Below are 11,525 nucleotides of genomic sequence, written 5' to 3'. Positions count from 1 at the left end.
CGCGGGTGTCGATTTGAGTCCTTGGGGACCCGGCCCGCCTCGAACGCTCTGGGCCCGGGGCCCTCAGGTGTTCTCTGCAGCCAAGGGACTTGAACAGAATTCTGTCTTCGGGGCCCGCCGTGACTTCCCACCCGCCCGGAGCCCCGTCGGAGATTTAGGGACATGACGCAGCTGGCCCATCCTCGACTGCGAGGCTGCGGCCTGACCCACCTTACACCCCCTATCCGCCCCTCCCCCCACCTCACCCCGCGGCTCTCGGAGCTTTCGGGGAAGCGGCGGCGCCTGCCAGGGCGGGGGCGGGCCGGTGGGGGGGTTAGGAAGGGGGTACCGCGGCGACGCGGGGTTTTGGGGGGAGGAGACAGGAAAAGGCTGCCCCCACTGCGCGCCCATGCGACCCCCGCCGCGCCGCGGGCCCCCGCCGCAGACAATTAAAGCGGGATTCCTCCCCCGCTGACGTCGGCAGCGCCGAGGCCCCTCCCGCGGTGGCATAAAAGGCGCGGGCTCCGCAGAGCAGGCAGCAGTGGGGGCCGGACAGCGCGGCGGAGCAGCGCGGCGCCCGGAGCGCGGCGGCCCGCGGAGCCCCAGCCCAGCGCAGCCGAGCCGCGCGGAGCGCCGGGTCCCGCGCCCGCAGCCATGCCGGCCGGCCGTGCCGCGCGCACCTGTGCGCTGCTCGCCCTCTGCCTCTTGGGCAGCGCGGCCCAGGATTTCGGGCCGACGCGCTTCATCTGCACCTCGGTGCCGGTGGACGCCGACATGTGCGCCGCGTCCGTGGCCGCCGGCGGCGCCGAGGAGCTCCGGAGCAACGTGCTGCAGCTCCGCGAGACCGTGCTGCAGCAGAAGGAGACCATCCTGAGCCAGAAGGAGACCATTCGCGAGCTGACCACCAAGCTGGGCCGCTGCGAGAGCCAGAGCACGCTGGACACGGGCGCCGGCGAGTCTCGGACGGGCGGCGGCCGCAAGCAGCCCGGCTCAGGCAAGAACACCATGGGCGACCTGTCCCGGACGCCGGCCGCCGAGACGCTCAGCCAACTCGGACAAACTTTGCAGTCGCTCAAAACCCGCCTGGAAAACCTCGAGGTCCGCGCGCGCCGCCGTTCCCCCTCTGGCTCGCGCTCCCCTTTGCCCTCGCCCACCCCACTCCCGACCCGGCCAGACACCTGCACCCCCGCCTAGCCCGGCGCTGTTGCGGGGCCGAGCCGCCCCGAGCCGCGGATGGCCGCTCGCCTGAGCTCCCCGCCAGGCCGCCCCCGCAGTCGCCCTGAGGGGACAGCGCCGCGAGCCTCCCGGCGCGGTCCCCGCTCTGCGCGTAACGCTGTGGTTTCCCCGCCCTTGCACCCCCGCAGCAGTACAGCCGGCTCAATTCCTCCAGCCAGACCAACAGCCTCAAGGATCTGCTGCAGAGCAAGATCGATGACCTGGAGAGGCAGGTGCTCTCTAGAGTGAACACGCTGGAGGAGGGCAAGGGGGGCCCCAAGAACGACACCGAGGAGAGGGCCAAGATCGAGAGCGCCCTGACCTCCCTGCACCAGCGGATCAGCGAGCTGGAGAAAGGTAACAGGCAGGGGGAGGGGGCCTGCTCCTGGCCGGGCTCCCTCTGCCAGCGGACCTTGCCTGGGGTCCTGACTTCCTGCAGAAACAGCCCAGAGCTCCTCTATCCCTCCAGCCATTTCCCATCCCTCTACAGCCCACTGCCCCGCATGCAGTCTGGTTTGGGCTTCCAGTGGGTGTTACTGGCGGGGCTGGGGTACCTGGGCTCTGGCTATCTCTGTGGAAGCCTCCCCGCCATACACACGCACACGCTCACAGGGTTTTCCCGAGTCTGATTTGTTTAATCTTCAGTAACTTTGCACAGTAGCTGTGCTGGGCCCAGGCCCTCCCTGTAAGAAAACCTGGCTCGAGCTGGTCCCCATCCCCAGCAAACAGCTGTGCAGGCTGGAGCTGGGTCCTCTTGGCCCCCACACATCTGAGCCCTGGGCAGGTTTCCTCCCAGCCCCTCGGTGCCCCGGCGTCCTCTGGGGGTCTCCAGGTCCCCACTCTGCCCTGAGCCCCCTTTGCAGTTTTCTCTTCTGAGTGACCCAACCCCAGACATCTTGCACACCCTGAGGTTCCTGAGTCGCCAACGGTGGAGGGCCCCCACTGCATCCCAGGGGCGCACAGAGGAGTCTTGAAAGCGCAGAAATCAAACAAGGTTGTAAAAGGTGTGGGGGAGCCCGGGCTCCGAGCAAGGCCACGTGACCCTTCTCAGACCGCAAAATGTGTCGGATGGATTTAAACAGTGCCATCTTAAGGCACCTTATGTAACTGAAAAACAGATCGGGGAGGGAGGGGCGGAGGGGAAGAGGAGGAGGGGAAAGTGGGGAATGGAAAACACCCCCCAGAGAGGCCAGGGCTGGACCTGCTCCAAGGGCAGGGGGTGCCTTGGGACTGACACTGTGTGGGGAGCACCCAGGTGCCAGCCCTGCTCTGTCCCCTGACACCTGGCTTACAGGAAGCTGGCCCAGCAGGGTGCCTTCTAGAAATAATTCTTGGCCTGGGGGCCGGTTTAGTGCTGGCCTCCCTGGCAGGCTTCATGCACACTCAGGGGCTGGCCGGTGAGTGTGTTCCCGCTCCGGGACCCGTGCCCGTACCAGTGTGGGTGGGAATGTTTTGCCTGGAGTCAGTCACACCATGCCCAGGGCCATAGGCACAGTGTTTGTCTGGGTGGGAAGGGGGCAGACAGTGTTCCCTGGGGACATCCCGGCAGCGGGGAGCTGGTGGCCCCCAGTAAGGGGAGGCTTTGGGCAGAGCCTGCTTCTTCAGGAAACGCACAGGAAGCTGACCCTGGGAGTGAGTGGCACACTCGTCAAAGCAGTCACCTTGGGGACCACCGGCTGGGGGCCGGGGCCAGCCCCCTGCTGTCCTGCCTGCTGTCTGCAGGGCTCCAGACAGTTGCTGAAAGAGCCTGGGAGGGACAGCTCTCCCTCCTGTGGGGTGGATGGGAGTCTGGAAACAGGCCAAGTCCCAGGGCTAGTTGGCTGGGTCAGATGAGTGACCAGGGGTGGCCTCCAGGGAAGTGTGCGGGGCACCAGGGGTCTGCTCGCTTGTGTGGAGGCCCGGAGGAGAGCGGCTCGGAGCAGTGTCAGCAGCCAGCGACCTGAATCGAGGTTGGTTGGAAGGAGCTGCTCTGAGGGGAGCCAGCCTCTTTTGGGGAGGCAGGGAGGAGACCTCCTTCCTCTGGGCCACACCCTGAGGGTGGGTTTACAGGGTGTGCACTAACCCACTCCCTACCCATGCCTCCCCCATCCCAGCCTCCCCAGGGCAGTGCTGTGTGGGAGCCAGACCTGGGGTGAGGGACCTTGCTCAGCTCTCTCGCCCTGACCCTGTACCCGGGGGCAAAGTACTTGACCTCACCGAACCCCAACCCTCAGCACCTATAGAGTGGACACAAGTCTGCGTCACGGAGCTTGGGGGGGGTTGGTATGGGGGGGCTGAACGGGCTTCAACAGGGCCTGGCGCTTCGTCGAGGTACAGATGACAGGACTGTGTCCTGTCCCCCCAGGTCAGAAGGACAGCCGCCCTGGAGACAAGTTCCAGCTCACATTCCCACTGCGGACCAACTACATGTACGCCAAGGTGAAGAAGAGCCTGCCAGAGATGTATGCCTTCACCGTGTGCATGTGGCTGAAGTCGAGCGCGGCGCCGGGCGTGGGCACGCCCTTCTCCTACGCCGTGCCCGGCCAGGCCAACGAGCTGGTCCTCATCGAGTGGGGCAACAACCCCATGGAGATCCTCATCAACGACAAGGTAGGGCCCCACCCAGCGGGGCCCCGGGCCTGGCGGCTGTCGGCCAGGCCTGCTGTGCCGTGGGACACAGCCTCAGACACTGGGGTGTCTGCCTTCCAGGCTGGACTGAGGGAGGCAGAGGGAAATGACCAGGAGAAATGGGAGGGGCGCTGTCCCCAGACTCCAGGAGCAGAGTGAAGCTGGAACCCGCCCAGAAAGAGGCCTCCTGGGGTGGGGGATGGTGGAGGACCATCCAGGGGCCGGTCCTTCCCACAGATCAATCCGTGACTCCTCTTCCCCAGCTGGCCTCAAGCTGGCTTTGCTTCTCCAAGTTTACAGGACCACAGAGGCTCAGGAGGTAAAGGTGCCCCTAGAGACTCTTCCCAAGTCCAAATCTATCCTGCTTCCCTGACCCCTGGGGAGGGCAGGCAGCCTTTTCCCTCTGGGAGCCCTTCTCCATCATGGCTCCCCACAGCTTTCACACGCCCCAGGCCTGTGTTGATGGTAAATGTCTAAATCCGGGATGGAAATTGAATGCCAAGGCCGGATGCCTTTGCCCGAGGAGGTTGGGCCTTTCTGGGCCCCACGTCCCCCAGGTGAAAGGGTGTGAGGGTTCTTTGGTCAGCTGCCCCATCTACCCTGCCTGGAACGTCTGAAGGTGAGTGAAATGCCAGGTGGGAGGCTGGCGTGAGCTTTAAAAGGCACGGTGCCAGCTCCCCTGCCGCCTCTCAGATTGTCTGCGAAGGCTGGGCGGGTTGTAAACCCAGAGGACCTGGCAGCGAGGGATGGAATGTTGGAGGAGAGGGGGCAGGCCTGGACGGCCGCAGGGGCCTCAGACCCCAGGGCCGGTCTCTCTCCTAGGGCTTGTTGTGTAGACTGGCAGAGGGAGCGGGTGAGTAGGAGGCAGAAGGTTGTGTATTCAGGTCTATCTTAGGGGCCCCTTGACAAAGCATCACATGTGCTCTGTGAGTCCATGGCCCCCCGACGGACAGGGGCCGAGAGGTGACCAAGTCTGGAGGGGCAGGTGCTGTGAGAATTCAGTCAGGGCCCCTGTTACTTATTTAAATGTAGCGATAGGAAGAATAACAGCTGAACTAGTAACTAGTAATCACTGATCCCGAGCTGTACCCCTGTTTCCGTAATGTCATGTGCGTCATTCTCCTTGCCAGGTGGCCAAGCTGCCCTTTGTCATTAACGATGGCAAGTGGCACCACATCTGTATCACCTGGACCACCCGGGACGGCATCTGGGAAGCCTACCAAGACGGCACCCAGGGTGGCAGTGGAGAGAACCTGGCTCCTTATCATCCCATCAAGCCACAAGGAGTGCTGGTGCTGGGCCAGGAGCAGGTACTGGCTGTGGGGGCAGTGACAGGGGCTGGGTGGTGGTGCCCCAGGACTGGAGACCAGGCAGGGGCAAGGAGAGTGCAGGTGTGGGGAGGGGCGGGGCAGGATAAGGCAGGAGGGAGGGGAGTGAGCTTCAGAGGGAAGTGACAGGTCCTGGGGGAGAGAGCTGTGTGGCAGCCTAGGCAGAGTCTAGTTGGGGGTGGGGGTGCTGGGGGGCTTATTCGAAATGTGCAGGCAGCAGTGGCCTTGGGGTTTGGCTGCAGGGGTTTCTTTGGCCTAGGAAAGTGCTTCTGCCTTTAGCCATGCATGATTTATTTCCTGGGAGTGGCTGGTGTCCCTTTGGGCGCCCTGGAGGGAGATGCAGGCAGCAGAGTCCCAGGCCTTCCGTGCAGGGAACGTGGGGAGGTACCCTAGGGCCACGCTCCCAGGGCCATCCTTGGCGCCAGCTGACCCCTCCCTCGTGGGCTGAGTGACAGGCTGTGAGAGAGGCCGAGTCCAAGTGTCCCCAGAACTCAGCCTCCAGGGAAGTGGCTATGGCAGCAGTGTCCCTTTTCCTGGGCTCCCCGTGGGTGGCAGGGAGGGTGAAGTGGAGCTGAAGACCCAGATCCCCTCATGGGGGAGACACAGAGACTGTCCCCTAGGGACGCCCCTGCAAGGTCCCCACCCCTGCCCCTCGCTCCATCCTCATTCTCTGTTTTCTCTGAAGGACACTCTGGGTGGTGGGTTTGATGCCACCCAAGCGTTCGTGGGTGAGCTGGCCCATTTCAACATCTGGGACCGAAAGCTGACCCCGGGGGAGGTGTACAACCTGGCCACCTGCAGCAGCAAGGCCCTTTCTGGCAACGTCATCGCCTGGGCCGAGTCCCACATTGAGATCTATGGCGGGGCCACAAAGTGGACATTCGAAGCCTGTCGCCAGATCAACTGAGGTTCCTGCCCCTCGGCCCCCGCCCGCCTCCTGCTTGTGCGGCGATGCTCTGTGATCTGGTGTCTCTCCTTCTCTCCCAGTCCCCCAGGAATGACTCAAGGCCATTGCCCTCGTACGCGCACACGCACGCACACACACATGCACACAGCCTGGTTTGGTCCTGGTGCACAAGACGCAGGCCCGGCTCTCGTCCCGGAGGAGGTTCTGTCCTCCCTGGGAGCCCCGCACTGTGTCAGGCATGCCCCACTCACCGATGACACAGGTGGCGGCGACACTGGGAACAATGCAGGAGTGACAGGACTGTGTGTGTGTGTGTGTGTGTGTGTGTGTGTGTGTGTGCGCGCGCGCGTGTGTATGCGTGCATGTCTCTGTGGGAAAGGCTTTTTCTTTCCGAAGGAGGTATTTCATTTCCTTCCTTCTTTGTGGCTTTGGGAAGTCTCATGGCGGATCGGATATCTGTGTCTGCCAGCCCTGTGAGCTGCTGCGTGCCTTGGGGCTGATGCAGCTTCTTCAGTCACACGCATTTGTCTTCGTTTGCAAAGCTGGTTCCGAGCCACATTTCTCTATTGATAAAATAAATGTCTTTTAGCGGTTTGCTAAAGGCTGGGGGGGGCCTCTCCATGGAGAAATTTTATTTTGTAGAAGTGAATTTTCTTTGAAGGATCGATGGCAGACAGTGTCCTGAGAGGGTACCAGGTGCTCAGAGGGGGCAGAGGAGCTGGGAGGAGGGTCCAGGCAGGCCTCCTTCACCCCCCAGCTACCATCCTCTTGCTGGCATCTGAGGGCAGCACTGGGCCCGGGAGGCTGGCCGCATGCCCAGCGTGGCCAGCTCTGGCCTTCAGCCCTCCCACCCCCTTACACCCACACACTTGGGATCTGTCCTCCCTTTCAGCCCCCAGCCTTTCCTGCCACTGCACTGGTGCCCCTGAGAGAGGAATGTCCCCCCTCACAGCCCAGGACCCCAGGGCCCCACTCCTTTGCCTCTGGCAGTAGGAGACCAGAGGCTTCAGTGGGTCAGCTCAAGAGTGGACCTTTTAGACTAGGAAACCCGCCCTATGCTTAAGATCCAGCCATGCAGGGCCACTGAGATGCATCCCCGCCCGTGGATGGGAAGGTCCGTGGTGACTCTGACAACCATATTCCTTCCACACGACAGGCCCAGGTGAGCTGGCTCAGCCAGGCCTCCAGGGGGCAGGGCCTCCGGAGACCTCTCACGGAGCCAGGCATGGCCAGGCCCAGCCCTAAAACCCACTCCCCACCTTACAGGGCTCAAAGGCCTGCAGCAGCCACTCGTGTCATCGGCTGGTGACACGGAGATCTGACCGGTGTCCAGAGGCTTTGACTTTTTTCCCCATGGAAAGCAATCATGCACATTTCCTTCTAGTCCTTCCGAGGCTGGGAGAAAAGTGCATGCATGTGAGTGTGCGTGTGCGTGTGCGTGTGTGTGTGTGTGTGTGTGTGTGTGGAGAGAAAGAGCACTTAGATCATGCCCAGGGTAAGGCGAGCTCCCTGCTTTTTTGCACCATCTGGGGGTTGCACGCCCAAGGGCATTCTGGATTCTGTCACCAGGAATCTAACTAGCAAAAGGCTGGCAAGTCTTTCTAGAAGTCTTTCTACTGCACTGCCTGGCTCATCTACAGCTGCAGACATTTCTTCAGGAGGAGCAGGTGTTTCCGTCTGCTGTTCCTTCCAGGGGCACCTGTCTCCTTAAACGCAGGTCCATATTGTGTCGGAAACCTAGTGCATCTGTGTGTCTGTGTTGGTGTCTCCGTCGGCGTCTGCACGGTACCCAGTCGCCGTCCTGCTGCGCCGTGTTGCCCTCGTCCCGAGGGTGCGGCCCAGGCTGCGTGTTGTGGTTCAGTAGTGGCTTTTTCTGACCATTGTGCTTTGTCAGAGCCCGTAGGTTGTGGCATCTTTGGATCTGCAGGGATCTTCTCTGTTTGCATGTCCCTCAGGGTGGCGTGTCCCTTGCTCCCTCAGTCTGATGTGTGTTCCCCTGCCTGCATGGACTTCTCTGGTTCTGTGTTTCGTGCCGAGTGCCACCCATTGTCCTATGACCATCCATGTAGCTACCGAATATGGCTGGGAAAGCAAGCCAAGGGTGTTGGAGGAGGTCACGGGAGAGAGAATGTCCCTCTCCCCCTCCCCACTCCCCAAACACACCAAGAAGTATTTTTCACATGTAGGATGAGAACAGGCCCCAACGGTGCCCGTGGTTGGGAGAGAGCGAGAGCTTGGAATCACCCCTCTAGACCAGATCGCCCCCCTCACTCACATCAGCCATCTGGGAGCTGTTGCGAGGCCCAGAGCGGGCTAGGTGCTCTCCGGTCAGCACCTCCCACCAGCCCCTGCCCTTCGATTGACCTACCGGACGCTAGCCCGCCACCTGCCCGCGTGCGCGCGGTGGGAGCTGTCCGTTCAGGACCACAAGCCATCCTCTGCCCCCACGAGAGAGGGGCAGAGCCTACCCAGACGTTTATGTCTCTGTCCCTTCCACCTCCCGACCCTTCACTTCCCTCACCCCTCCCCTGACGCACCCGTGGTGCCCGGGACAGAAGCTGACATTTAGCTCCCTCCCCGCCCCTCCCTGGAGCCTGTGCCAAGCCCCTCGACTCCCTCACTGTGTTAACACTTGGCCCTTTGCTGGCCCCGAGAGAGGTAAATGACACAGCAGCAAATCTAATCCACGTGGTTTCCATCTACTCCTTAATCTGATTGATGTTCCCTCTTGCACTGAATAATCCACGCCTATCTCAGGTAAGCCATTTTATAGAAGAAGAAGATAAAAAGCACTGTCACGACAGTGTTTGCTTTCGCCGAGCTGGAGCCCCACAGCTCCCTGCGTGTCCGAGGGGGGGAGCGCCCGACAGGCTCTCCTGGCCCTCGGGGGCTCAGATCCCACTTGAATCGTAAGCCTTCTTGCTTTTGATAACACGGTATTATTTCTCTTACTGTAGAAGAAAAAGTTTATTACCAAACAAGAGTATTTTTATGAAAGAAAAGGACAAACCTATAGATTAACTCAACCTCTATCTCCCTTGAAAACACTTTCAGGCTCCGCCAAATCGTAGAACTGAAAGCACGTATTTTGGAAGAAAGATACATTTTGTATGCTTTCTTTTCCTTTTGTAGATTCCCAGTTTATTTTCTAAGACTGCAAAGATCACTTTGTCACCAGCCCTGGGACCTGAGACCAAGGGGTGTCTTGTGGGCAGTGAAGGGGAGGGGAGAGGCTGGCGTGAGGGTCATGCTTGTTCCAGTGAGCTCCCAGGAGGGGCCACCTGTTCTCAAAGGCATGTTGGGACCAGGACGGAGGGGGGCCAGGAATGGTGGACCCATTGTCTCCGAGCTGACTTGTTAAGTGGAACCAGTTGGGGACTCAAATAGCAGTTCCAACCTTGAGAGAAGAAACTAGGGTTACGTATTAACGTCAAGGGGATGGAATCCTTTGTAATCTTCTGGCAACCAAAATGTGGCTGGACGCGGTCATGGTTTCCTCTCTTAAAACATAGTGTGTAAATGTATTGAACTGTTGGGAAACGTATCACTTCCACGCACGGTGGACTTAAGTGCCATTTGTTGAAGGACAACAAGTCATTGAGGAGAACAGAAGCCCGAAAATACTTAGAGTCCCAATTTTGTCTTATTTGCCAAAACAAACAAAACTAGCAACAACAACAACAACAAAGCAAGCCCCCTATGGTTGATATTGTTATAATGTATATACTGTATAATATGAAAGAATTGATGTATCTTACTTTTTCATTATTTGCTAACCAAAGCTATACATTTTTCATATGACCTGCAGCCTCTTGGGTTTCAAATGGGTCAAAACCATGGGACCTACCACCTCCCATCAGCAATTCTGGAAATGCACTATTTCTACTGGTATTCTTGCTTTCTTTCTTTCTTTTCATTTTCTTGCTGAAACAACATGAACTGTTGAGTTTATTTTTACACAGTAAAGAGTGAAGAAAGACTGGTCTCCTTGGATGTCTCTTTTTCTCATTTCAACCTGCCGGACACCTCAGGGGACCTCCTGGGGGATTCTCAGTCCTGCAGGGAGGACGGGGGGCTTTGCATGTGCATTGCCCCTCTAGTGACACTAGCATGTCAAGGGCAGGGAGGGGGTCGCCCTACTTTGCAGGTGTAGCTGACACCGAAGCAGAGAGAGGGCGTGGGGTGCAGAGTGACCTGTTCCTCCCCTCGCCTGCAGGCCCTCTCCTGGGTGCATGCAGTACCCACGGCACAGTGGGGCACGTTCCAGGCTGCCTGGGTTTCTCCCCCAACAACCCTGCTCTGTTCTCTTTGGCCACATTCCTGCTGATTGGTCCTTGGTCAGCACCTGGTTTCCTCCCCTCTTCTGGGGTTCCCAGCCCCATTCCCTGCACTCAGGTATGAGTGCACCCCGAGTCACAGAACAAGGGGACTGGATGATGCAGGAACCCTGGGCGCTGGGAAGAGCTTCCTTCCCTGGCCCTTTGTGGGCCAAACTAGACTCTGGATAGACAGAGCTTGCAAGCTGCTCCCTTCCAAGGGACAAAATGACCCAGAGCCAAAATAGCCCTCTGTTTAATTGCCCCCCCACACACACACATAACACACACACACTCACATATGTATGCACAGTGGAGTTAGCAGAAGGACCAGTCCCTCTGGCTTCTGGCTGGTACTGCAGTGTGCCTGCCCTCTTGGCCTGGCTCACAGACTTCCTGTTCAGTGCCATGGCGACCTCTGGCTAGGACTCGGGAGCTGGGCTTGGGTGGGCTGTGAACGAGCTACTCAGTGTTCAGGGGTACAGAGTGGGTACAGCAAGGTAGGCAGGAGGATCCCCTATGGAGAGAGAGCCACCCCATGGGTTGGAGGCCCTTGACCTGCTTTCTCCAGAGCTGCCTTTGGTGGGTGGTGTCACCTATGGGCTGCACGCTGTGGCTGGGTCCAGGGCTGTGTCCAATTCCAGCAGCTCCAGCCAACACACCACCTTGTTGCCTCCCGCTCAGGAAAGGGCATAGTTACGCCTGTAATAACATCATTCTTACAGCTCTAACGTCTATGGAAGAGCTCATTCAGAAACCTGGGCATTTTAACAATCATTGGAAGCAAATTGCTTTGCACGCTGCTCACACCTGACCTTGGCCTATCAGTGAATGACGTCAGGGGTCCTGGGGCAGAGAGCAGCAGCTCAGAAGGAAGCCAGCCGCCAGCATGGCAGCCGAGCTGGCTTCTGGGACAGTCTGGGCGGACAGACCTGGGCTCAGGATTTTGAAGCTGGAGAGTGTCTTGCAAGTCACCCCACCCATTGCAGCAATCCGTCAGGGGCACGCAGTGTTCTCAGCTTGCACGCATCCGGTGATGGGGACTCCTTTCCCGTAGAGACCGTGCCACCTTCAGACAGCTCCATCAGGGACTTACTATCGTGTTTCCGTCTTTTACTGAGATGCATATATTTCCTTATATTGAGCTGCAGCTTTTGCCTGTCCACACACGTG

At 59.5% G+C, this 11,525-nt stretch overlaps 1 protein-coding gene across 1 annotated transcript; it reads left to right on the top strand.

The window, feature by feature from the left end:
* Nucleotides 1-578: 578 nt before the first annotated feature.
* Nucleotides 579-9,723, top strand: NPTX1 (neuronal pentraxin 1). The gene is made up of 5 exons (XM_033090606.1): nucleotides 579-1,077; nucleotides 1,344-1,551; nucleotides 3,539-3,783; nucleotides 4,932-5,111; nucleotides 5,815-9,723. Exons 1-5 carry the CDS (start codon nucleotides 634-636, stop codon nucleotides 6,034-6,036), a joined length of 1,299 nt encoding a protein of 432 aa, XP_032946497.1. The 5' UTR covers nucleotides 579-633; the 3' UTR covers nucleotides 6,037-9,723.
* Nucleotides 9,724-11,525: the final 1,802 nt, after the last annotated feature.

Source organism: Rhinolophus ferrumequinum, chromosome 21, assembly GCF_004115265.2.
Source record: "Rhinolophus ferrumequinum isolate MPI-CBG mRhiFer1 chromosome 21, mRhiFer1_v1.p, whole genome shotgun sequence".
Taxonomy (NCBI): domain Eukaryota; kingdom Metazoa; phylum Chordata; class Mammalia; order Chiroptera; family Rhinolophidae; genus Rhinolophus; species Rhinolophus ferrumequinum.
Note: the sequence above shows the minus strand (reverse complement) of the source record. Positions and strands in the feature narration are given on the sequence as shown.